The sequence below is a fragment of the Pongo pygmaeus genome, chromosome 20 (assembly GCF_028885625.2).
Source record: "Pongo pygmaeus isolate AG05252 chromosome 20, NHGRI_mPonPyg2-v2.0_pri, whole genome shotgun sequence".
Taxonomy (NCBI): domain Eukaryota; kingdom Metazoa; phylum Chordata; class Mammalia; order Primates; family Hominidae; genus Pongo; species Pongo pygmaeus.
This window is the reverse complement of record NC_072393.2, coordinates 58067705-58095054: the sequence shown is the minus strand read 5'-3', so window position 1 is coordinate 58095054 and position 27350 is coordinate 58067705. Positions and strand designations below refer to the sequence as shown.

The window sequence follows — 27350 nt, the reverse complement described above, 5'->3', positions numbered from 1 at the left end:
TCTTCAGAACAATGGATAGCTGCTAGTATAGTATATACACTAATAGAACATTTTTTGGACAGTAATCTGGAATTATTTACTCAAAATTTTTCATTTTCTTTGGATCAGCAATTCCAATTCTAATAACTTAGTAGAAATTATTGATTTGAGATGCAGCTTGCACAAAAATTTCTACCAACCCTTTCTGGGATCCAACTTGGTCAACAGCAAGGCCCCACCCTCACTATTAGCTCCACCCCCTACTGTCCCTTTGCCTTCACCTTTCACCCTGGAGATGTCACCCAATACCCACCACTAACCCTGGGTGGGGGAGATCTTTTCATTCAGCTGGCTCTGATTACCCTGTGCCCACAGTGATCTCCAAACCCTACACTGTTCCCCAGAAGCATTCCTGGAGGTCGTTTCACCTTCTTTCCTAAGGGATGTCGCTCTTTTCTGTAGGGATATGTACACCTTCTCCAACATAGCCGCGTCCGCTGTAACGTGGAGCTGCTTCCTACTTACAAGCAACAAAAACGTAGCAGAGCATGCTGGGCTTGGTGCGTCTTGCCGGAGAGGATTGGACCTGCGTTGGACAGAGTCTGGGAGGTGCATGCGCCTCGTGGTTGGCGTCGCTCGCGTTGGACTCAACACAGACCAGTAAAGTTATTGTGGGCGGGGAAAGATGGTGTACGGAGACTCTTTCAAGATGGCGGCCCCCATGTGTATCAGTTACGAGAGCGCCGCCATACTCTCTCGCGGCGTCTTTGTCTAAAAGACCCGGAAGTTGAATGGAACGGGCCACAGGTGATGACTGGAAGGCTGCAGACTTGGCAGCTCCAGAGGTTAAACTTGACCAGTGAGGTGGAGCGGCCAGGCTTGTGAGTCTGTAGCAGAAGTGATGGACCGGGGTGCTTCCGACTCAGCTGGTGCGCCCAGGATCTTTTAAGGGGTCTCAGTTTCACGTTCAGGGAGCGGAATTAGGAGTTGGGTTTGTGGAGATTTGAGATTTATGGTAGGGGAGTCTGTGGGAGCCATGAGGGGAGCTAGCCAGTGTGGGGAAGCGGGATGGTAGGGAAAGTTGCCGGCTTTCCCTGAGACTGGGATTAGGGTGGACTGGAGGGATTAGGGTGAGCTAGAGAAGGACGTTAGTGCTTGAGATTAGCCTTTGTCTAACCCCAAGGTCAGGGATTGGGGCGACCTTGGAGGCAGATCAGTGATTGGAGTGATCCACAGGGTGATTCAGTGATTGTGATTTTCCCAGGATGTGATTAAGGTATTGTTGAAGGAAACTGGGTATCTTTGGGGGGTGTATTAGTACCCTAGGCCTTCTAGGGGAAGTTCAGTTCTTGGGACAGCATTGAAGTGCGTGATGTCAACAATTGAGACATCCTTGGGGATAAGTCAGTGATTATCCCCAAGGGTAATAACCCCTGTTCTTCACAGGGTCACTAATTGGAGTGTCCAACAGGTGAGGTCAGTGGCTGAAATGTCCTTGAGTTAGGTTAGTATTTGGGGCATCTTTGGAGGTGGTCATTGAGTGGGGTGGCTTTGTAGGGAGGTCATTGTTAGGGCTGCCTTTTTTCTTGCCTTTGAGGGTCTTCAGGAGTTACTAAGAGTTACAAGGGTCTGAGTGTTCGTGTCTCGATAGACCAGTGATAATTTCCCTGTAGGAATCAACTAGAATGATCTGGGGTGGCCTTGCGGCTGATATTTTAAGTATGATGTAGGCAGGCATGGGTACCCAAGAAATTCATAGGGAGTTTGGAGCTTTGGAAGTCTTTGGGTTTTGCAAGGTGTTGGGATTTTAAAGTCCCACTGACTTTTCATAGGTTAAGTTAGTGCCTTCTTCAAAACCTACCTTCCAACTTCCTTTGTCCTCTGAGTCACTCCCCCTTTCTTCACAACAGTGAAAAGTGCTTTGAAATGATCAAAGTCTAAACAGAAATGCATATTATGAAAGTTGTGGTGTCTCGTCCTCTGGTCTTGAAACTTACTGCATATTTCCTTAGGCTCTTCCCTTTTCATCCTTCTGATACATAAGGGGACATTCCCACACCCCAAATCCTGATACCTGGAGATACACCTTGTTAAACTTTTGATTTGTTTCCTTTTACATACTTTTCTGTGATTTGTTTTATTATAAAGGTGTGCTAACACTGAATAAATAGCTTATAATTTGCCTTATAGAAGCAGCCTTACATGATAAAATTGTTCCACCATTACTGACTTTTGGTACAAAGTTTTGTTGATATCTGCATAGTATCTCCTTGCAATATTGACTGGGATTGTGTTAAATCTTTTCAGTAATTTGGATAGATAAGACATATTAAAATATTCACATAGGTCTGGACATTCCTTGTGACTTCATTTCCAGATCATATATACTTTTGCTGCTATTGTAAATGACTTTTCTTTACACTTGAACTTTTTATTATTTTTTATTTTCTGATAGGTAGAAAAGCAGCTAACTTAAAAAATATTTTCTCAGCCAGGTGCGGTGGCTCATGCCTGTAATCCCAGCACTTTGGGAGGCCAAGGTGGGCAGATTGCGAGGTCAGGAGTGCGAGACCAGCCTGACCAACATGCTGAAACCCCCTCTCTACTAAAAACAAAAAAAAATTAGCCAGGCATGGTGGCGTGCACCTGTAATCCCAGCTACTCAGGAGGCTGAGGCAGGAGAATCGCTTGAACCCAGGAGGTGGAGGTTTCAGTGAGCAGAGATTTAGCCACTGCACTCCAGCCTGGGTGACAGAGGGAGACGCCGTCTCAAAAAAAAAAAAGAATTCTCTTTCATTTCTTTACTGAGCTCTTATTGTTACTTGTTGCGGACCCTGTTGGGCTTAACAAAGTAAGATGAATGCAGGAATAAAGACATGTTGGGGACCAGCCTTAACACCACCCATAGGGTACCTGAAATCCAATGGTGACAAAGGAATGAGAAGAGACAGGTTAAGAGTTCATAAAGGTGGGAGTCAGGGGGCCAGAGCAAATCAGAGGCTGCAAAGTGCCAAGCTCTGGTCTCCACACTATTTATTCAGTACAATCACTTAGATCTAAGAAGCAGATGTTCAGGGGTGAAATGGTGAAAGGGGGGAGTGTGTTATACACCTAATCTATAGCAATGGTGATTTAGGTAAATTTTCTTTGTGCTGAAACAGCATAAACTTAGCTACTGATTTATTCTTTAACTTATCAGAGGGCAGCTGTGGGGAGTGGGCCTAACTAGGAGCTGGCATATCTGGCCACGTTCCAATGCTTCAAATGAGTGTATTTCTCCTTGACCACAGTGTTTATACATAAGAGAGCAGATCACACTCTGGTCATGGGAACGTGATGGCAATAAGGAGGCTTTCCTCCTCAGAGGCCTTCTGTGGCTTTCCACAACTTATTGTCCCATATTTTTATGGCCAGTTTATGTAGGCACCCCACAAGCCATTTTCCCAATATGCCCCCCTTTTTTCTTTTTTAAAACCGCCATTGCTATCATGGCTTGTTCGTGGTATCTGGTCTGTCTCCAGAGGCATCTTCTGCATCTGCAGACTAAAAGCAAGCAGCATAAACAGATACACATTGAAGCAAAATTTGCAATAGTTGATCCTCCAATGCTCTTAATCCATTTAAGAGGACTTATGTTTGAAAGTCCATCAGTAGCTCCAGCCAGAATGTCAGTCCCAGGCAGGAGAGTTAAATGAGCCTGAGACATTTCATAAACCTGTTCCTTTAATTTGGTTATATCCAATGTTAAATTTCCATCCCTTCCTTCCAGATGATATTTAACTTTTTCCCAGTGATGTTCAATAGCATTATATGAATGGGGAGATATGCAGAAATCACAAGTATTCCAGTCACATTGCATTTGTAATCGATGCTTTAAGCTCATTATACGATCTCCCATCCAAATAACAGTCTGTCTAAGATCATTTATTTGATTAGCCAGTTGTTGGTCTATCCGGGTCTGAGAATTCCACAGTTTTGAAGAATTCTTTTGCCAATTATTTACATATTCTGCAGTTTGAACAGAGGAGTGTAAAGCAATTCCAGCAGCCGCAGCAGTAGCTGTGACTGCAATAAGGCCCATAATGACTGCTATAAGGGTAAAAATAAATCTTTTTGTTCTGGTAAACACTCCATTTAACATTTCTGTGATGATATGCATGGCAGGAGAGGCTTCCCAAGGTCTCTTGAGGGAAACCAGTATCCAAACTCCTTCTCTGGCCCTCACCAGCAACACAGACGTTTTCACAAACGTGGAATCAATACAGGTGAAAAGATGACAGTTTTGACAAGTAATAGTTTCAGAATTAGGTTGAATATCATTATTTCTGACCATCAACATAAAAGGAGGCTTGACACAACTCTGAATGGGCACTGTTTGGTTGGAAGAAAACTGATACACAAATTGAAGTCTCTCACCTTTTCCCTCAAGATAATATTTTCCTTCCCAAACCCTAATATGAGATTGGGCCATCGTTAACTTTCATAATTCGGGATGTTCAGGGCCCATTACTGGATTAATCATTTTTGAATGTGGACTGGCCGTACCAAAATTGGTCCAAATTATGGGAAACTGGGCATATTTTTCAGTGTAGGTAGTGTCATCTCTTTGATAGTATAGTTCTTGTTTTAGTTTTGTCTTGCATCTATCATTCTGATTGGTACAATTAACTGCAAAGGTCCCCTTAGGGGACCAATCAATGATGATTCCATAGGAATTATTTTCAGTACCACCACGTGATCAGAGATGCAATCCTTCCAAATCAATATTTCTAAATCCTTTGACCATTGTTGAGGTTGTTGACACCTCTCTTTTCTGGGCTTAAACTGTTCCAATTGAACGGAACTCTGTGAATGATCCAGGTTCCACCCAGAAAATAAATGATAGGATACTGGTCTTTGATTATGACCTGGAATTTTAACTAGCCAATGTTGTCAGTAGCCTTTTAGGCAACCGATAGCCAGTCCTATGCAAAGAGGGGGGAACTGATAATGCATGGACACATTTATTAACATTCCTTCCTCCTCTGGATGAGAGGGCCCACAAGTATCTGTAGGCTCTGGCATCCAAACACTATCATTAACATAAACCTCAACCAGGAGTTCCAACCATGTGACAGGCCTAATTAAAGGTGGAAATGGGACATATGCCCAATAGGTATAATTTTGGGCTGCTGTAGCCACAGGGAGGCTTACAGCCATAGCAATTACCGAAATTATAGCCACCATCCTGAGTGAATCCCAACATCTCCCCCTTTTTTGTTTTCTGTATTAGGGTTTTTTGATTGCAGAGCATAGATAGGTGCAGCCACAGGTTTGTCAGGCGAGGAGGTCACTGCTCTTATTCCCACTCTGCATTGTAGGATTAGTAGAGAACAGAAGACAAACATGAGTATAATTAGCAACATTTTTTTTCCAGTCAAAGAGTGACCTGTAGTGTTTCTTGTAAAACCAGCCATCTGGTACTGTATATTATTTTTTCCTTTAAATTATTAGATTAACCTACCACCTGAAGAAAACATAGTTAACAGTTAAATAATTGTGCATATGTGTGTATCTAAGGCACACACACAAATAAGTACTCACACAACTCAAAACATCTGTTATAATCATAGTTTATTAAAGCAGTGAATTCCTTTAATCCTCAGGTCCTGGCTTCCTGGGATAAGATAGTTTCTATGAGGGAAGGAAGTGAAGATATTAAGATCAACACTTCATTCTTGACCAGTGACCAGCTTCAGAGAAGAGCCAGAGTCAACAATAGAGCAAATTTTCCAGTTGCTGGCTGTATCTAAGGGCACCAGAAAATGTCCAAGTCCCAAGTGAGTTATACATGTGTATCTTTGACTTCCTACTTGGTTTTCCAGTGGATTTGAAGAGGTTTCATAATGCTCATAATTAAAAGGATATTATGAGGCTGGGCATGGTGGCCTCACACCTATAATTTCAGCACGTTGGGAGGCTGAGGTGGGAAAATCACTTGATCTCAGGAGTTCGAGACCAGCCTGTGCAACATAGTGAGACCTCATATCTGAAAAAAAAAAAGGATATAATGTTTGTTCAATATCTTTGAGGTGAAGGGGGCCAGCCCCTCCACATCTGTGGGTATTTCTCGTCAGGTGGGACGAGAGACTGAGAAAAGAAATAAGACACAGAGACAAAGTATAGAGAAAGAAAAGTTGGCCCAGGGTACTAGCGCTCAGCATATGGAGGACCCACGCCCGCACTGGTCTCTGAGTTCCCTCAGTATTTATTGATCACTATCTTTACCATCTCGGTGAGGGGGATATGGCAGGACTATAGGGTAATGGTGGGGAGAGGGTCAGCAGGAAAACATGTGAGCAAAGGTCTCTGTGTCATAAATAAGTTTAAGGAAAGGTGCTGTGCCTCGATGTGCACATAGGCCAGATTTATGTCTGAATTTACACAAACATCTCAATGCAGTAAAGAGCAGTGTTGCCACCAGACATAAGGCAGTTTTCTCCTATCTCAGTAAATAGGACTTACAATCGGGTTTTTACACTGAGACATTCCATTCCCAGGGACAAACAGGAGACAGATGCCTTCCTATTATCTCAACTGCAAAGAGGCCTTCCTCTTTCACTAATCCTCCTCAGCACAGACCCTTTAAGGGTGTCAGGCTGGGGGACGGTCAGGTCTTTCCCTTCCCACGAGGCCATATCTCAGGCTCCCTCAGTGGGGAGAAACCTTGGACAATACCCAGGCTTTCTTGGGCAGAGATCCCTGCAGCCTCCCCCAGTGCATTGTGTCCCTGGGAACTCGAGACTGGAGAATGACGATGACTTTTACCAAGCATACTGCCTGCAAACACATTTTTAACAAAGCACACCCTGCACAGCCCTAAATCCATTAAACCTTGAGTCAATACAGCACATGTTTCTGTGAGCACAGGGTTGGGGCTAGGGTTAGAGATTAACAGTATCTCAAGGCAGAAGAATTTTTCTTAGTATAAATCAAAATGGAGTTTCTTGTGTCTTCCTCTTTCTACATAGACACAGTAACAGTCTGATCTATCTTTCTTTCCCCCACAATGAGGACTACTGTATACCAGATAGAACATGAATAGATAAATGTCAGAGCTGATTAAAAAAAAGAATTACTGAGATTAAAGATGAACTTCACTGCCAGGTTGCAATAGGAGTATGTAAATCATTTGCTTACACAGATAGCTTAAAGTTAGAACACAGATTATAGCCCATGTGGCTCTAAATACTTAATAAAATTGAGAGTCAAATTAGTCTCTATTGCAGTCTTGTGTTGCTTAACAACAGGGATAAATTCTGAGAAATGCATTGTTAGGCAATTCTGTCATCCTAGGGTGTATTTATACCAACCTAGATGGTATAGCCTACTACACACCTAGACTATATGGTATAACCTATTGCTTCTAGGCTATAAACCTGTACAGCATGTCACTGTACTGAATACTATAGACAATTATAATGCAATGGTAAGTATTCATGGATATAAACATACCTAGAAAAGGTACAATAAAAGTACAGTATAAAAGATATAAAACGGTAAATCTGTATAAGGCACTTACCATGAATGGTGCTTGCTGGACTGGAAGTTGCGTTGGGTGAATCAGTGAGTGAGTGGTGAGTGAATGTGAAGGACATTACTGCCTGCTGCTGTAAACCTAACACTATACACTTAGCCTACACTAAATTTATTTTTAAGCTTGTTTCTTATTCAATAATAAACTAATCTCAGCTTACTGTAACTTTTTTACTTTTTAAACTTTTTATTTTTTAATGTTTCAACTCTTTTGTAATAATACTTAGCTTAAAACACAAATACATTGTACAGCTGTACAAAAATGTTTCTTTATGTCTTTATAAGTTTTCTTCTTTTTTTATTTTTTAAACTTTTTTTGTTAAAAAGTAAGCTACACACATTAGCATGGGCCTACACAGGGTCAGGATGATTAATATCACTATCTTCCACCTCTACATCTTGTCCTACCAGAAGGTCTTTGGGGGCAGTAGCACACACGGAGCTGTCATCTCCTAGGATAACAATGCCTTCTTCTGGAATCCTTCATGAAAGACCTGCCTGAGGCTGTTTAACAGTTAACTTTTTTTTTATAAGTAGAAAGATAAAAATACTCCAAAATAATGATTTAGTATAGTAAATACATGAACTAGCTGAAGGGGGCCAGCCCCTCCATACCTGTGAGCGTTTCTTCTCAGGTGGGATGAGAGACTGAGAAAATAAATAAGACACAGAGACAAAGTATAGGAGGGCCAGGGGACTGGCGCTCAGCATATGGAGGACTCGTGCCGGCACTGGTCTCTGAGTTCCCTCAGTATTTATTGATCACTATCTCTACCATCTCGGAGAGGGGGATGTGGCAGGACTATAGGGTAATGGTGGGGAGAGAGTCAGCAGGAAAACATGTGAGCAAAGGACTCTGTCATAAATAAGTTTAAGGAAAGGTGCTGTGCCTCAATGTGCACATAGGCCAGATTTATGTTTGACTTTACACAAACATCTAAATGCTGTAAAGAGCAGTATTGCCACCAGCATGTCTAACCTCCAACCATAAAGCAGTTTTCTCCTATCTCAGTAAATAGAATGTACAATTGGGTTTTAAACTGAGACATTCCATTCCCAGGGATGAGCAGGAGACAGATGGCCTCTTCTTATCTTAACTGCAAAGAGGCTTTCCTCTTTTACTAATCTTCCTCAGCACAGACTCTTTATGGGTGTTGTGTTGGGGGATAGTCAGGTTTTTCCCTTCCCATGAGGCCATATCTCAGGCTGTCTCAGCAGGGAGAAACTTTGGACAATACCCAGGCTTTCTTGGGCAGAGGTCCGTGTGGCCTTCGGCAATGCATTGTGTCCCTGGGTGCTCGAGACTGGAGAATGGTGATGACTTTTACCAAGCATACTGCCTGCAAACACTTTTTAACAAAGCACATCCTGCACAGCCCTAAATCCATTAGACCTTGAGTCAACACAGCACATATTTCTGCGAGCACAGGGTTGGAGCTACGGTTACAGATTAATAGCATCTCAAGGCAGAAAAATTTTTCTTAATACAGAACAAAATGGAGTTTCTTATGTCTACTTCTTTCTACATAGACACAGTAGCAGTCTGATCTATCTTTCTTTCCCCCACACCAGTAACATAGTCATGTATATCATTAACAAGCATTACATACTATCCATATTGTATGTGTTGCATTTTATATGACTGGAAGAGCAGTAGGTTTGTCTACACCAGCATCATCACTGACAACTGAGTAACGCATGCTACTACCTTGAGATAGCTACCATATCACTAGATGGCAGGAAATTTTCAGCTCCATTATAATCTTTTTTTTTATATATATATACTTTAAGTTCTGGGGTACATGTGCAGAACGTGCAGTTTTGTTACATAGGTATACATGTGCCATGGTGTTTTGCTGCACCCATCAACCCATCACCAACATTAGGTATTTCTCCTAATGCTATCCCTTCCCTAGCCCCCCAACCCCAGACAGGCCCTGGTGTGTGATGTTCCCCTCCCTTTGTCCATATGTTCTCACTGTTCAACTGCCACTTATGAGTGGGAACATGTGCTGTTTGGCTTTCTGTTCCTGTGTTAGTTTGCTGAAAGTGATGGTTTCCAGCTTCATCCATGTCCCTGCAAAGGACATGAACTCGTCCTTTTTTATGGTTGCATAGTATTCCATGGTGTATATGTGCCACATTTTCTTTATCCAGTCTATCATTGATGGGCATTTGGGTTGGTTCCAAGTCTTTGCTATTGTGAACAGTGCTGCAATAAACATATGTGTGCATGAGTCTTTATAGTAGAATGATTTATAATCCTTTGGGTATATACCCAGTAATGAGATTGCTGGGTCAAATGGTATTTCTAGTTCTAGATCCTTGAGGAATTGCTACACTGTCTTCCACATGGTTGAACTAATTTACACTCCCACCAACAGTGTTAAAGTGTTCCTATTTCTCCACATCCTCTCCAGCATCTGTTGTTTCCTGACATTTTGATGACTGCCATTCTAACTGGCATGAGATGGTATCCCATTGTGGTTTTGATTTGCATTTCTCTAATGACCAGTGATGATAAGCTTTTTTTCATATGTTTGTTGGCAGCTCCATTATAATCTTAAGGGACCACCATTGTGTGTGCAACCCATCGTGGACGAAAATGTTGTTATGACTGTTTCCCTATTCCAAGTAATCTGTTGCTATATAGCAAGCCAGCCCAAGATCTAGAGATGTGAATTTATTTTTATGATCTTCATGGATTCACTGAGTCAGGAAGTGAGACATGGTGATGGCTTGTGTGTTCTGGGGATCGCAAGATCTGGGGTTCCTCAGGTTCAATAATTTGCTAGAATAACACAGAGCTCAGCAAAACTGTCATATTCATGATTTTATTTTATTACATAGACTGGATACAGTTAAAATCAAACAGAGAAAGGTGTGTAGGGCAGGGTTTGGGAGATGCTGTGCAGAAGCTTTGAGTTTTCCTCTCTCTGTGGAGTCACATGGACAATGTTTGATTGTCCTAGCCATGATGTGTGACAACAGGCATGACGTATTGCCAGTCCAGGAAGCCCACTTGAGCCTGGGTGTCCAGGGTTTTTATTTGGCTTTACATATATGGATGAGGCTGAGCACATGAGTGGCTGACCTTATTCTTCAGCCCCTTCAGAGGCCACCATAACTACAGTGTGGCCCAAGACTTCCATCATACATTGTTAGTGTAGACTATCTTGTGTGACCCCAGTCTCCCAGTAAACAAAGACCCTCATCAGACAATATATTCCAATGGCTTAGAGTAGGAATGTCCAGTCTTTTGGCTTCCCTGGGCCACACTGGAAGAAGAATTGTCTTGGGCACACATAAAATATACTAACACTAGCAATAGCTGATGAGCTTAAAGAAAAAAGAAAAAAAAACTCAAAAAATCTCATAATGTTTTAAGAAAGTTTACAAATTTGTTTTGCATTCAAAGCCCTCCTGGAGGCCAGGCACAGTGGCTTATGCCTGTAATCCCAGCAATTTGGGAGGCTGAAGTGGGCAGATCACTTGAGGTCAGGAGTTCCAGACCAGGCTTGCCAATATGGTGAAACCCTGTCTCTACTAAAAATACAAAAAATTATCTGGGCATGGTGGCACATGCCTGTAATCTCAGCTAGTTGGGAGGCTGAAGTAGGAGAATTGCTTGAATGTGGGAGAATCACTTGAACTTGAGATTTGGAGTTTGCAGCGAGCTGAGATTGTGCCCCTGCACTCCAGCCTGGGCAACAGAGTGAAACTCCATCTCAAACAACAACAACAACAACAAAACAAAGCCCTCCTGGGCCATGTGCACCACCACCACCACCAACAAAACAAAGCCCTCCTGGACCATGTGCAACCCATGGTCCACAGGTTGTACAAGCTTGGTTTAGAAGTTACCTCTCAGGTATAGGGAAGGGCTGAGCCTTTCTTTGGAATGTTCAGTTTCTGGGTAACCTAGACTCGCTCTGTTAATCCTTTACTGCCTAGCTTGTCTTCACACCCCGATGTCTTGAATCTCAACTGGAAGACTCAGAAGGTTGGGGACTGGAATCATCTGAAGGCTTCTTCCTCTCTGTATCTGTGTGCCAGGCTGGGATTACTTGAAAACTAGGCTCAGCTGAGGCTGCCAGCCAGAGCACCTGTGTGTGACCTCCATGTGTGACATGGATGGGCTTCTTACAGCATGATGCTGGCTCTGCGAGAGCCCAGATGTGGCCACAGGGCCTTTTCTGCCTTAGCCTTAGAAGTTATGTTGTGTCACCTCTGTTGCATTCTGCGGCTAGCTCAGTCGGTAGAGCATGAGACTCTTAATCTCAGGGTCATGGGTTCGTGCCCCACGTTGGGCACCAGATGAAGGAGGCCTGCCCCTCCACACCTGTGGGTATTTCTCACAAGGTGGAGATGAGACACTGAGAAAAGAAATAAGACACAGAGACAAACTATCGAGGTAGAAAAGTGGGCCCAGGGAACCGGCACTGAGCATACGGAGGACCCGCACCAGCACTGGTCTGAGTTCCCTCAGTATTTATTGATTACTATCTCTACTATCTCAGTGAGGGGGATGTGGGAGGACTATAGGGTAATGGTGGGGAGAGGGTCAGCAGGAAAACATGTGAGCAAAGGACTCTATGTTATAAATAAGTTTAAGGAAAGATGCTGTGCATTGATATGCACGTAGGCCAGATTTATCTTTGACTTTACACAGACATCTCAGTGAAGTAAAGAACAGTGTTGCCCCAGCATGTCTCACTTCCAGCCGTAAGGCGGTTTTCTCCTATCTCAGTAAATAGAATGTATACTCGGGTTTTACACCGAGACATTCCATTCCCAGGGATGAGCAGGAGACAGGTACCTTCTTCTTATCTCAACTGCAAAGAGGTCTTCCTCTTTCACTAATCCTCCTCAGCACAGACCCTTTATGGGTGTCGGGCTAGGGGACAGTCAGGTCTTTCTCTTTCCACGAGGCCATATCTCAGGCTGTCTCGGTTGTGGGAAACCTTGGACAATACACAGGCTTTCTTGGGCAGAGATCCCTGTGGCTTTCTGCAGTGCATTGTGTCCCTGGGTACTTGAGACTGGAGAATGGCCATGACTTTTACCAAACATACTGCCTGCAAACACATTTTTACCAAGGCACATCCTGCACAGCCCTAAGTCCATTAAACGTTGAGTCAATACAGCACATGTTTCTGCAAGCATTGGGTTGGGGCTAGGGTTACAGATTAATAGCATCTCAAGGCAGAAGAATTTCTCTTAGTACAGATCAAAATGGAGTGTCTTTTGTCTTCCTTTTTCTACATAGACACAGTAACAGTCTGATCTCTCTTTCTTTCCCCCACGCTTTTCTGCCTTAGCCTCAGAAGTTATGTTGTGTCACCTCTGTTGCATTCTGCAGGTACAAGCAAATCACCAAGACTAGCCAGATTCAAGGGGGAAGGGAATAGGCTCCATCTCTTCGTGTGGGAGTGGCAAGGTTTAGCGGAAGGTTTCCTTTGGAATGTGAGATATTATTGCGGTCATCTTTGGGAAATGCAGTCTACCACATGGACACAATAAGAAATCATTTCTTTTTCCCTGAGGAGAAAGCTCCTCTAGAAAAGTAAATATTTCATGTCACTTAAAGAAGAAGAAATTTCTTTGATGGGTCATGATATAGATCATATGGAAGTTAGTGCCCCCACAGATAAGCCAGTGGTGTAATACCAAAACCAAACTCAGTGATCAGAGTGCTTCAGGGACCCAGAACAGTGTAGCCAAAGTCCACAGCCTCCTGGTGGTCTGTTTTTATTCAGGGATAAAATGTAGAGATTTTTAAGATGGATGGATTCTATGACCGTCATATGGTCTTCCACAAAGAGTCCTCAATATTCTGCTTTTTTTTTTTTATCAGTGGTTTTCATTTTTTGACCCCAGGTGACATTTGGCAATGTCTGGAGACATTTTTGATTGTCACACCTGGGAAAGGAGGGTGTGCTAATTGGAGCTAGTGGATAGAGGCTAAGAATGCTGCTAAGCATCCTACAATGATACTACAGGGCCCCAAAATAAAGAATTCTCCAAACCAAAATGTCAATGCCTGTCACAGTCTGTTCCTATGGGATTGAACAAAGTGGGATGAATGCAGAAGTGAAGACAAAGACAAAAAGATACATTTTAAAAGAAGGGGTCAGGGGACTCCTTGCTTCTAGTGAGCAAAGACAGCCCTCAGCTTCTACAGCCCTTCATATTTACTAGGTAGAATCAATAGGGAGAGAGAGGTAATGGTTGGTCAGCTGCTTTGATTCATTAGAGGTACACATAATTACTTTCTTTATACAACAGGCTTCAGATGTTCCTATAGATAACCACTGTGGAGCACCCAATTCTGTCACTGTTTGGGGGGGCCACTATGTAACCTGCCATGATCCCTGGTGGGCTGAACAAAGGGGGGCAAATGTGGGAATAAAAGACAAGAGACAAAAGAGTATATTTGGAAGAAGGGGTCAGGGAGCACCTTGCCTCTAGTGGACAAGGGCCCTGAGCTTTACACAGCCCTGTGTATTTATTAGGCAAAAGGGATAGTGAGAAGGGGTGTGGAAGAAGGGGTCAGTTGGTTGGTCCAGAGTAGGCTTGCAAGACTGCATTCCTCAAACAACAGGCTCTAGATGTCCCAGTAGATAACCTTGGTGCCAGGGAATGATAACCTCCATCAAACTTTCTGTCAGCAGGCACAGTCATGAGTTTGCTCATATCCTGCATTTGTGATAAACAGTTTGCTGTTTGATCACGTAGCTTCCAGTGGAATGCTGAGTTGATCATGTCCCATGGACCTTTGGCTCCCTACAAACCACAAAGAACACTCTGCCTGGGGTGTGACTGCCCTTGGCACTCCTTCTGGCGGCAGATGCAATTTGTCAGTTTTCCAACATCCTGCTTTCATGAGAACAGTTTTCCATTTGCTCATATAGCCTCCAGTGGTATACTGGGTTGGTCACAACCCCCATTTTCTCAGCCTCCAACAAATGCAGATTGAGCATCCCCTATCAGAAATGCTTGGGACTGGAAGTGTTTCAGATTTTAGATTTTTTTTTTTTCAGAATGGTTGCTTACTTACTTACTTACTTAATTATACTTACTAGTTGAGCATCCCTAATCTGAAAATCCAACATTAGAAATGTCCTGACAAGCATTTCCTTTGAGCATGACCTTTGTGCATCACCTCAGCCCTAAAAAGAATTTCAGATTTTGGAGCATTATAGGTTTCAGAATTTTGAAGCAGGGATGCTCAATATGTAGTGCTGAGGTAGAGAAAGTCCTATTTACATTGATTAGTAAACAGTTCCAAGTTATGTTGAGAGAGTCTTAGAGTTTCCCTTCATAATCTCTCCACACCCAAGAATGCAGTGTTAGCTCTCTGTTCAAAGCCAATACTTATCTACTTATTTTTTTAAAATTCCAATTATATAAATGAAGCTTAAAATATTCACAATGTGAGCTGGGCGATGGTGGCTCACTCTTGTAATCCCAGCACTTTAGGAGGCTGAGGTGGGAAGATCACTTGAGCCCAGGAGTTTGAGACCAGCCTGGGCAACATTGTAAGACCCTGTCTCTGCAAAAAAATACAAAAGTTAGCTGAGCATGGTGGCACACACCTGTAGTTCCAGCTACTCAGGAGGCTGAGGTGGGAGGATTGCTTGAGCCTAGGAGGTCAAGGCTGCAGTGAGCTGTGATCATGCCACTGCCTTCCAGCCTGGGTAACAGAGCAATACCCTGTCTCTAAACAAAATCATCATCATTATAATACTTCTCCAACTTGAATGAATTAAAAAAAAAATTCACAGTGTCAAACTTTCAAACAATATAGAAGTTTATAGTGCAAAACCTGAAAGTTCCCTCTTAATCCTTTTTCACCATCTTTAACATAATCAGTCTTGAAACGTTTTTGTGTATCCTTATGGTTTCCTGTATCAGCATTGACATATCTAAATGTGAATTTGGGTGAATTTTAGTTGAGTGACCCTTGCCCACCATCAGGCTCAATGATTCTCTAGAACAGGGCTTCCCAACCCCTGCCACTGGTCCGTGGCCTGTTAGGAAGTGGGCCAGGCCAGTGAGCAAGCTTTATCTGTATTTATAGCCACTCCCTATCATGCATATAACTGCCTGAGCTCCCCTTCCTGTCAGACCAGAGGCAGCATTAGATTCTTCTAGGAGTGCAAACCCTGTTATGAACTGCACATGCGAGGGATCTAGGTTGCACGCTCCTTATGAGAATCTAATGTCTGATGATCTGTCACTGTCTCCCATCACCCCCAGCTGGAACCATCTAGTTGCAGGAAAACAAGCTCAGGACTACCACTGATTCTACATTATGGTGAGTTGTATAATTATTTCATTATATATTACAATGTAATAATAATAGAAATAAAGTACACAATTAATGTAATGCACTTGAATCATTCAAAAACCATCCCCTTGCCCCAGTGTGTGGAAAAATTGTCTTCCACAAAACCAGTCCCTGGTGCCAAAAAAGTTGGGGACTGCTGTTGCAGATTAAATATTTTATTAAAGGATGTAAGGAGGTTCTGATTCTCTTTTGTGAATGAATGATTAAATATGTGAATCAGTGAATGAGTGGAAGTACCAAAATAGGATATTTTAACTAAAACATTTTCCTATATATTATAATGCAAAACTAGTTACATGGAAGGCAGCCAAATAACTTACTCTGGGAAAATGTATTATAAGAAATTATCATTTATGTTCATAGCATTACACAATGGTAATTCTTTAGAATTGAGTAGGAATGTTCTATTACAGGGCTCACTGTCATTCAAGGATGTAGCTGTGGGTTTCACCTGGGAAGAATGGCGGCTACTGGACCGTGTTCAGAAGAATCTGTACCAAGATGTGATGTTGGAAAATTATAGCAACCTGGTATCACTGGGTAAGCACAGTTTTCCTGGGTAGTGTAGGCAATCAATTGCCCTTCCTTTCTGAGTAATTAAAAAGGGTGGGCCTCACAAATACTTTATTTTTTTTAGACTTCAGTTTAATACATCATAGATTTTTAGTACTTTTCTGGCCTCTAACAGAGTATTTTTCTCTCATTTCCAATGGACATTAAGGCCTTTACTTGGCTCAGATGCAAATTATTTAACCCCTTAAATGTAATCTTCAGCCAGGCATGGTGGCTCATGCCTATAATCCCAGCACTTTGGGAGGCCAAGGGGGGTGGATCACGAGGTTAAGAGATTGAGACCATCCTGGCCAACATGGTGAAACCCCATCTGTACTAAAAATACAAATATCTGGGTGTGGTGGCGCACACCTGTAGTCCCAGCTACTTGGGAGGCTGAGGCAGGAGAATCACTTGAACCCGGGAGGTGGAGGTTGCAGTGAGCTAAGATCGCACCACTTCACTCCAGCCTGGTGACAGAGTGAGACTCCATCTCAAAAAAAAAAAAAAGTAATCTTCATCATTTTTCAGAAGTCTTGTAGCCCTAGTATTTGCATTCATGTGTCCTTTATAATTTTCCTTGATACTTTTCTAGGGTATCAAGTTACCAAAGCAGATGCATTATTCTGGTTGGAGCAAGGAAAACCATGGATACTAGAGGAAGAAATCCAGAGTCAGGTTTGTCCAGGTAAGTGAAAAACCAGTCCTATAGGAGAACTTAAAGTAATATCCCAGTTGAACAGAAATAGGGGGGCACCTCTGAAATGCTGTTTGGAGAAATGTTTTTGAAGTTCTTAAAGTTGTGAATGTGACTAAGAACAGGTGACATAAGCTCCTCACATACCTTAAAACTGCCTCCACTTTTTAGTTGCTCCATATTAGAACTCTTTTGCTTGGCTTTTAAAAGAATCCATGTTCTTCTTTTAGGTACTCTGATCAAATCCCTCTCTGGCTCATCTCAGAACTTGCTTTCCTGGTTAATCTTTCTCCCTGGCATCTTTAGTTTACTTGCTTTTCCTTGTCTTCATCCTCCTAATTCATAGTCATAGCCCTATTTTCAAGTATTCCTAAATTTTCCTCCCTTATCTTCATTTTGTATGTGTTTCACACCTCTCATAGTTTCTTCTGTTTTTTTTTCTTCCATTTATAAATATCTCAGACTTTCATTCTCTACCCACAGTTTCACTTCTTCTTCTCTCCTTAGCCCTTGCTGTGAGCTTCTACTCCTTTTATTACATGATCACAGTGGATTAATTGGTCTCCTTTCTAGAATATGCCTGGCAAGTCAATGATCACACAGAATGGCACCGAGAAAACCAAAACAGCCTTGAAACTATGGAGAGACACCACAAATGTCATACATTTGGCAACATAACATCTCATCTGAGCTCAAACCTTCATACCTCTTTTGCACTTGGGAAACACCTGAATCCTAATCTGGAGTACTTTATTCAAAACAGAAGCTATGCAAGAAATGAAGGTGAATGTAATGGATATGACAAAGTTTTTCTTTATCCTAAGTATGAGAAAATTCATGCTGAAGAGAAATACAATGAATATAATGAACGTGTAAGGCTTTCAGTCATAAGTCACAGCTCATAAAACACTGGAAAACTCAAAAACAAGAGAAACAGTATGACTGCAGTGGCTGTGGGAAAGCCTTTTCCCAGAAGTTGGACCTCTTTAAGCATCAAAGAAAACAAACAGGAGAGAAGCCCTATGGATGCAGTAGATGTCAGACAGCCTTCAGCCAGAAGTTCTGTCTCATTTTACACGAGAGAACCCATAAAGGAGAGAAACCTTATGAGTGCAATAAATGTGGGAAAGCTTTTACTGATAAGTCATGCCTTAATAAACATCAAAGAACTCACACAGGAGAGAAATGCTTTGAGTGTTGTACATGTCAAAAAGGTTTTAGTGATAAGTCAAAACTCACTTTCCATCAAAGAAGTCATACTGAAGAGAAACCCTATGGATGCAGCAAATGTCAGAAAAGCTTCAGCAATAAGTCACAGCTCATGATCCATCAGAGAGCTCACACAGGAGAGAAACCCTATGGTTGTGATGAGTGCAGGAAAACATTCCCCCTTAAGTTTAACCTCATTTTACATCAAAAAATCCATACCAGGGAAAAATCATATGGGTGTAATGAATGTGGGAAAGCCTTCATCCAGAGATCTGAGCTCAGTAGACATCAGAGAACTCACACAGGAGAGAAACCATATCACTGCAGTGAATGTGGAAAAGGCTTTAGTGTAAAGTCATTCCTCAATATTCACTGGAGAACTCATACGGGAGAGAAACCCTATGGATGCAACGAATGTGGGAAAATGTTCTCCATCAAGTTTAGTCTCATCCTACACCAAAGAACTCATACAGGGGAAAAACCCTATGAATGAAGTCAGTGTCAGAAGACTTTTAGCCAAAAGTCACACCTGAATATTCATCAGCGGTCTCACACTGGAGAGAAACCTTATGAATGTGGAGAATGTCACAAAGCCTTCAGCCGGAAGTCCTATCTCCTGATACATCAGAGAATTCACTCGGGAGAGAAGCCTTACGAATGCCTTGAGTGCGGGAAGACTTTCTCTCATAAGTTTAGTCTCACCACTCATCAGAGAGTCCATACAGGAGAGAAACCCTATGGATGTAGTGAATGTGGGAAAACTTTCCCCATCAAGTTTAGCCTGGTTTTACATCAGAAAACACATATAGGAGAAAAACCCCATGAATGCAGCAAATGTCAGAAATCTTTTGCCCAGAAGTCACATCATATTATACATCAAAGAATGCATATAGGTGAGAAACCTTATGAATGCACTGAATGTTGGAAAACCTTCTCCCACAAGTTCAGCCTCATTCTACATCAGAAAACACACAAAGGAGAGAAATCATAAATGAAGTGAATATCTGAAAGTTGGCAGTGAGAAGGACTAGCTCATTATACCACAAGGTTAATATAAGAGTGAAACCTCAAGGCTGCAGCAAATGTGAACAAACTTTAATTTCAAGCTTACACATCATTTCTTATCAGAGAATAGTGCTGGGCATGATGCCAGTCAGGAGGTAATACCTTTTTCAATAAATGTCAATTGAATATAAGCCAGAGGGAACAAACAGGAAGGAACATCTATGTATTATTGATTATAAGGATGTTGTTGGCATAAAATGCATTTACATCAGTTTCAGATAATTGACACTAAAGAAGAAATTCTGTACTTTAGGTGAGGTGCAGTGGCTCACACCTGTAATCTCAGCACTTTGGGAGGCCAAATTGGAAGGATCGTTTGAGCTTAGGAGTTCGAGACCAGTGTTTTCAACATGGGGTTCCATCTCTACAAAAAAATACAAAAATTAGCTGGAGATGGTGCTACTCAGGAGGCTGAGGTGGAGAATTACTTGAGCCAAGAGGTGGAGATTTCAGTGTGCCAAGATTTCGCCAGCCTGGGTGACAGCCTGTCTAAAAAAATAATAATAATAAGGAAAAGAAAAAAGAAATTTGTAATTTTGTATGTTAATGAATCTGGGAAATCATGCTTTCATCTGTTTTTTTTTTCTGCTCTTGTTATATAATCAGCATTATAGAAAGTATTGTATTAAATATGTAAATAAATATGTTTGTCAGAAAACAAAGCAAAAAATATCAGAACAATACCAAATATTTAAGTGTTTTGTACCTATTTTTATTGTAAAAATGATTGCTCATATTTGGGAACTGCATGTGTTAACATCACAATTGTGAATTTGTAGTATGTATGATTAAATATGCATAAAGCCTTCCCATAGAATATCTGCATTGAATCTTTGTATAATGCTATGTAACTTATAATTGAACTGTGCCACGGACCCTACTGGACTGAACAAAGGAGGATGAATGCGGGAATAAAAACAAACACAAAAGAACATGTTTGGAAGAAGAAGTCAGGGGGCTGTTGCTTCTAGTGAACAAGGGCCCTGAGCTTCTATAGCACTTCATATTTATTGAGTAAAGAAAACAAGGAGGAGGTGATGGTTGTCGGTCAGCTGCTTGATTTAGCGCAGGCCTGCATGACTGCATTCTTTGAACAGTATGCTCCAGATGTCCCAGTAGATAACCTCAAGGAGCACAGTGCCAGGGAGTGATTGCCCTCAGCATACTTTCTGGTGGCAGGTGCAGTTATGAGTTTGCCCACATTCTGCATTCATGATAAACAGTTTGCTGTTTGATCATATAGCCTGCAGTGGAATGCTGAATTGGTCATGACCCTCAGGCTTTCGGCTCCCCACAGAACTGCAGTGGTTCATTGTTTTAGTAAAAAACTCAATATAATACTGTTTATCTTTATCTCCGTAGTGTTTGCTAGTATTTGTAAATGGGTCTGGAAGATGTTGTGGCGCTCTTGGGTAAAACTTTATCTCATCAATTCTAAGATAGACATTTTTCCAACATATTACCACTGCTAAAATTTAAGTGTGGCATACTTATTTATATATGTGGCTTAACATATTTAAATGGAGAACTTGGTGTGTAAAATTGTGCTGTGCCATACAACCAAAGGTATCTCAGATTGGATGAAATATAGTAGAAGCTGTCATCTTTATACAGGGTTTTGTTTCTTGTAAACCAATGAAATATTTGGGGATTGAGGAAGATGAGTCTTCACAGGTTTTACGCTGCTTCTGGATTCTAAATAGTTTGAGAGATAGTCCCTGATATCAGAGAGATGGAAATTAAATAATTTTTGCATTCCTGGTTTTATTGCATGAATGGATAATGTGGCTTGATCCTATAGTCAAATAAAATAAGCCTCTCTTTCCTTCATAGCCACAAGGTGTGCAAGATGTGTTTCCCTTTGAAACAGCATAAGCCAAAAGTGAGACATGTTTTTATTAATCCCTCTCTAGAATGTAGCAGCAAAGTCTCCTAAACAGTTTTCTTAAATTGAGAATAAATTATAAAATACACTGAACTTGATATTAATTTTACAAAAATATGTTTCCTTTTCAAGTACAATGTTTTTCCCTAAAATAGGTGACTGCAATTATAGCAGTTACTCAGGGTAAGATGTTGAACAGTCTCACATGACTCCACAAGTTATACTTACCTAAAACTCCAAGAAAGACAAAGGCTACAGTATAGCATGAAAAATAAAATCCAATGAAATAAAATACATGTAAATATGATGGTGTTCTGAGACACACAGGCACAGATTCCAGGGATCTTTTTCAGTCACTTAGGATACTATTTGTCTCTAGATCGCCAACCACCAAATATAGGTGAGGTACCTGTTTCAGGTGAACCAAGGCACAAGATTGCTGAGAAGTCTTTTATATACACAAGTTGCAGCCAAAATCAGGCTTTTAAAACAGAGTTAGATCATCCATCTATTTTCAAAAGACAGGCCAGGTGCAGTGGCTCACACCTGTAATCCCAGCACTCTTGGAGGCTGAGGCGAGTGGATCACTTGCGGTCAGGAGTTCAAGACCAGCCTGGCCAACATGGTGAAACCCTGTCTTTAATAAAAATACAAAAATTAGCAGGCAGTGGTGATGCACACCTGTAATCCCAGCTACTTGGGAGGCTAAGGTGGGAAAATCACTTGAACCCAGGAGGCAGAGGTTGCAGTGAGCTGACATCGCACCACTACACTCCAGCCTAGGTGACAGCAAGACTGTCTCAAAAAAAAAAAAAAAAAGATATTGTAGGCAAGCTGGTATGTGCATCTTAAGTGGAGTTTTGTTTTGGGATTTTTTTTTTCTTTTCTTTGAGTCGGAGTCTCACTTTGTTGCCCAGGCTGGAGTGCAGTGGCACAGTCTCTGCTCACTGCAACCTCTGTCTCCCAGGTTCAAGCAGTTCTCCTGCCTCAGCCTCCCAAGTAGTTGGGATTACAGGTGCCACTTCATATCCTACACAAATCAGTGCTTCGTGTATTAGACTATAAAAGTCAGCAGACTATTTTGGTGCAAGACCAGATAGTAAGTATTCAGGCTTTGCAGGCTACATATGATCTCTGTTGTATATTCTATTTATTTTACTCTTTAAAAATATTAAAAGCCAATCTTAGCTCAAGGGCAAAGCAGGCTGTGGACTGGATATGGCTTATGAGCAGCAGTTTGCTAACCCCTGGAAGCCTGAATTGAACAGCAAAACTCTAAAAGTGTTAGAAGGAAATATAAGATAATGTTTTTATGATCTTAATGTGGGGAAGGATTTCTTTAAAATGACTTAGCATAAACTATAGTAGAAAATATTAAGGCCAAGCATAGTGGGTCACGAGATTGCAGTGAGCCAAGATCGTACCATTGCACTCCAGGCAACAGGGCGAGACGCCCCATCTCGGGGAAAAAAAAAAGGAGAGAAAATGGGGAGTTGTCTGTTTTGAGTTCACAACATGTACAGAGCACTCTTGACATAACTAACTCCATTTTGCAAAAAGATTTTATCTTACATTTCAAAAGAATTCAGGGGTCCCACAGTGATGTTAGATAGCAACTTTTTTTTTTTTTGAGATGGAGTCTTACTCTGTCATCCAGGCTAGAGTGCAGTGGCATGATAGCTCACTGCAACCTCCACCTCCCGGGTTCAAGTGATTCTCCTGCCTCAGCCTCCTGCGTAGCTGGAACTACAGGCACGCGCCACCATGTCCAGCTAATTTTTTTATTTTTTTTAAATATACTTAGCTCTCCCTCTCCCTCTCCTCTCCCTCTTCCCTTTCTTCGGTCTCCCTCTCCTTCCTTTTTCGGTCTCCCTCTGTTGCCGAAGCTGGACTGTACTGCTGTGATCTCGGCTCACTGCAACCTCCCTGCCTCGGGCTCCTGTGACTCTCCCGCCTCGGCCTGCCGAGTGCCTCGGACTGCAGGCGCGCGCCGCCACGCCTGAATGGTTTTTGTATTTTTGGTGGAGACGGGGTTTCGCCGTGTTGACCGGGCTGGTCTCCAGCTCCTGGCCTCGAGTGATCTGCCGGCCTCGGCCTCCCGAGGTGCTGGGATTGCAGACAGAGTCTCGCTCACTCAATGCTCAATGGTGCTCAGGCTGGAGTGCAGTGGCGTGATCTCGGCTCACTACAACCTCCACCTACCAGCCTCCTGCCTTGGCCTCTTAAAGTGCTAAGATTACAGCCTCTGCCCCGCCGCCACCCCCTCTAGGAAGTGAGGAGCATCTCTGCCTGGCAGCCCATCGTCTGGGATGTGAGGAGCCCCTCTGCCCGGCCATCCCATCTGGGAAGTGAGGAGCGCCTCTGCCCGGCCACCATCCCGTATAGGAAGTGAGGAACGTCTCTGCCCGGCCACCCATCATCTGGGATGTGAGGAGCGCCTCTGCCCGGCTGCCCCGTCTGGGAAGTGAGGAGCACCTCTGCCCAGTTGCCCAACGTCTGGGAAGTGAGGAGCGCCTCTGCCCGGCTGCCCCATCTGGGAGGTGAGGAGTGCCTCTGCCTGGCCACCCCGTCTGGGAAGTGAGGAGCGCCTCTGCCCGGCCACCCCGTCTGGGAAGTGAGGAGCCCCTCTGCCTGGCTGCCCCATCTGGGAAGTGAGGAGCGCCTCTGCCCAGCCGCCACACCATCTGGGAAGTGAGGAGCACCTCTGCCAGGCCACCCCATCTGGGAGGTGAGGAGCCCCTCTGCCTGGCCGCCACTCCGTCTGGGAGGAAGTGAGGAGTGCCTCTGCCTGGCCGCCCCATCTGGGAGGTGAGGAGCGTCTCTGCCCGGCCGCCCCATCTGGGAAGTGAGGAGCGCCTCTGCCCGGCCGCCCCGTCTGAGAGGTGAGGAGCGCCTCTGCCCCGCCGCCACCCCGTATGGGAGGAAGTGAGGAGCGTCTCTGCCCGGCCGCCCCGTCTGGGAAGTGAGGAGCGCCTCTGCCCGGCCGCCCCGTCTGGGAAGTGAGGAGCGCCTCTGTCCGGCCGCCCTGTCTGGGAGGTGTACCCAACAGCTCCGAAGAGACAGCGACCATCGGGAGCGGGCCATGAGGACGATGGTGATTTTGTTGAAAAGAAGCGGGGGAAGTGTGGGGAGAGGAAGGAGAGATCAGATTGTTGCTGTGTCTGTGTAGAAAGAGGTGGGCATAGGAGACTCCATTTTGTTCTGACTAGGAGAAATTCTTCTGCCTTGGGATGCTGTTGATCTATGGCCTTTCCCCCAGCCCCGTGCTCTCTGAAACATGTGCTGTGTCAACTCAGGGTTAAATGGATTAAGGGCAGTGCAAGATGTGCTTTGTTAAACAGATGCTTGAAGGCAGCATGCTCTTTAAGAGTCATCGCCACTCCCTAATCTCAAGTACCCAGGGGCACAAACACTGCAGAAGGCCGCAGGGACCTCTACCTAGGAAAACCAGAGACCTTTGTTCATGTGTTTATGTCCTGACCTTCTCCCCACTATTATCCTATGACCCTGCCACATCCCCCTCTCCGAGAAACACCCAAGAATGATCAATAAATACTTCATAAAAAAAAAGAAATGTTTAATAAAGCAGGGTGACAAAGTGAACAACAAAAAAAAAGAAAATCAATTGACCATAGACATATGGGTTTATTAAATTAAAATTATATTTCATTGGTCTATATGTGTACACTTATGCCAATATCACACTGTCTTCATTCTGTAACTTTGTAGTAAGTTTTGAAACTGGAAAGTGTGATTCCTCCAACTTTGATCTTTTTCAAGATTGCTTTGAGGTCAGGTGCAGTGGCACACACTGTAATCCCAGCATTTGGGGAGGCTGAGGCGAGTGGATCATTTGAGGTCAGGAGTTCAAGACCAGCCTGGCCAACATGGTGAAACCCCGTCTCTACTACAAATACAAAAATTAGCCAGGCAGTAATGGCGTGCGCCTGTGGTCCCAGCTACTCGGGAGGCTGAGGCAGGATAATCACTTGAGCCTGGGAGGCAGAGATTGCAGTGAGCTGAGATTGCGCCACTGTACTCCAGTCTTTGTGACAGAATGAGACTCTGACTCAAAAAATAAAATAAAATAAAACGATTGCTTTGGCAAAAAAAAAAAAAAAAAAATATATATATATATATATATATATATATACTTTAAGTTCTAGGGCACATGTTCACAACGTGCAGGTTCGTTACATGGGTATACATGTGCCAGGTTGGTTTGCTGCACCCATCAGCTCGTCATTTACATTAGGTATTTCTCCCAGTGCTATCCTTCCCCCAGTCCCCCACCCCCTGACAGGCCCCAATGTGTGATGTTCCCCTCCCTGTGTCTGTGTGTTCTCATTGTTCAACTCCCACTTATGAGTGAGAACATGCAGTGTTTGGTTTTCTATCCTTGTGATACTTTGCCGAGAATGATGGTCTCCAGCCTAATTTTTGTATTTTTAGTAGAGATGGTGATTCACCATATTGGCCAGGCTGGACTCAAACTCCTGACCTCATGCTCTGCCTGCTTCAGCCTCCCAAATTGTTGGGATTACAGGCATGAGCCACTGCACCCAGCCTTTGATAGCAACTTTTATTGAAGTGGCAGTGCACAGCAGCAGCAGAGGTACTGCTCCTTTTGGAGCAGTATGCCCAGAGTAGCAGCTCAGAGGCAGCCCTTCAGTCATATTTCTACCCACTTTTAATTATATGCAAAGTAAGGGGTGAATTATGCAGAAATTTCTAGAAGAAGGTGGTAACTTTCAGGTCATCAGCTTGTTGTCATGGAAAGCAGCAATAACTCCCAGGTGTTACCATGGAAATGGTAAACGTGACATGGCATACTGGTGGGTATGTCTTATGAAAAGCTGCTTCTGCCCTGTTGCTGTTTTAGCTAGTCCTCAATTTTGTCTGGTGTTGGAGCCTGGTCTCTTGAGTCAAGTCCCACCTCCTACCTTGATAGTGGCTTTTGTATCCAGTTTTTTCATAGAACACAATTTCAAGTTTCTACGCTTGGTGTTTTCCAAACAGCCTGAAGCAAAAAGCAATCTTTAATATGAATATATATATTGATCCTCACAACTGAAGGGGGCCAGCCCCTCCACACATGTGGGTGTTTCTCGTCAGGTGGGATGAAAGACTGAGAAAAGAAATAAGATACAGAGACAAAGTATAGAGAACGAACAGTGGGCCCAGGAGACCGGCACTCAGCATACGGAGGACCCATGCCAGCACTGGTCTCTGAGTTCCCTCAGGATTTATTGATCACTATCTCTACTATCTCAGTGAGGGGGATGTGGCAGGACAACAGGGTAATGGTGGGGAGAGGGTCAGCAGGAAAACGTGAGCAAAGATCTCTGTGTCATAAATAAGTTTAAGGAAAGGTGCTGTGCCTCGATGTGCACATAGGCCAGATTTATGTCTGACTTTACACAAACATTTTAGTGCAGTAAAGAGCAGTATTGCTGCCAGTATGTCTCACCTCCAGCCATAAGGCAGTTTTCTCCTATCTCAGTAAATAGAATGTACGTTCGGGTTTTACACCAAGACATTCCATTCCCAGGGACAAACAGGAGAAAGATGCCTTCCTCTTATCTCAACTGCAAAGAGGCCTCCCTCTTTCACTAATCCTCCTCAGCACAGACCCTTTATGGGTGTTGGGCTGGAGGACAGTCAGGTCTTTCCCTTCCCATGAGGCCATATCTCAGGCTATCACATGGGTAGAAATCTTGGACAATACCTGGCTTTCCTGGGCAGAGGTCCCTGCAGCCTTCTGCAGTGCATTGAGTCCCTGGGTACTTGAGATCAGAGAATGGCGATGACTTTTACCAAACATACCGCCTCAAGGTTTAATGGATTTAGGGCTGTGTAGCACATCCTGCCTTGACTACCCAAGCTAAGTGGCCTATTTTTCCCCCTTTCTCAAGGCATATTCTCTGTTGTAGGGACACCTGAAATTCCTCTAAGATGGCCACGCTCAGTGGGCTGCCTCTTGACAGTTTCCTAGTAGTCAGTCAATAAACGGTGCAGTCACCTCTCCGCAGCTC

At 43.2% G+C, this 27350-nt stretch overlaps 2 protein-coding genes across 8 annotated transcripts; both read left to right on the top strand.

The window, feature by feature from the left end:
• The first annotated feature begins 244 nt into the window (after nt 1-244).
• On the top strand, nt 245-20249 carry LOC134738796 (zinc finger protein 613-like). Of its 7 annotated transcripts, none has more exons than XM_063657356.1 (6): nt 743-860; nt 5625-5798; nt 15817-15874; nt 16321-16447; nt 17055-17147; nt 17730-20249. In XM_063657356.1, exons 3-6 carry the CDS (start codon nt 15872-15874, stop codon nt 18059-18061), a joined length of 555 nt encoding a protein of 184 aa, XP_063513426.1. In that variant the 5' UTR covers nt 743-860; nt 5625-5798; nt 15817-15871; the 3' UTR covers nt 18062-20249. The 7 variants fall into 7 exon arrangements, with proteins under 7 accessions (XP_063513422.1, XP_063513423.1, XP_063513426.1 ...); XM_063657355.1 differs by having other exon boundaries at nt 743-908; XM_063657357.1 differs by having other exon boundaries at nt 753-786.
• On the top strand, nt 18028-19356 carry LOC134738795 (zinc finger protein ZFP2-like). The gene is given in 1 exon segment (XM_063657350.1): nt 18028-19356. A coding segment is annotated over 1 exon segment (879 nt). The 5' UTR covers nt 18028-18477.
• Nucleotides 20250-27350: the final 7101 nt, after the last annotated feature.

Coding starts and splice junctions, on each gene's coding strand:
- LOC134738796 (XM_063657352.1), top strand. Junction 16,448..17,054: donor TAGCAACCTGGTATCACTGG/GTAAGCACAGTT, acceptor ATACTTTTCTAG/GGTATCAAGTTACCAAAGCA. Junction 17,148..17,729: donor CCAGAGTCAGGTTTGTCCAG/GTAAGTGAAAAA, acceptor TCTCCTTTCTAG/AATATGCCTGGCAAGTCAAT.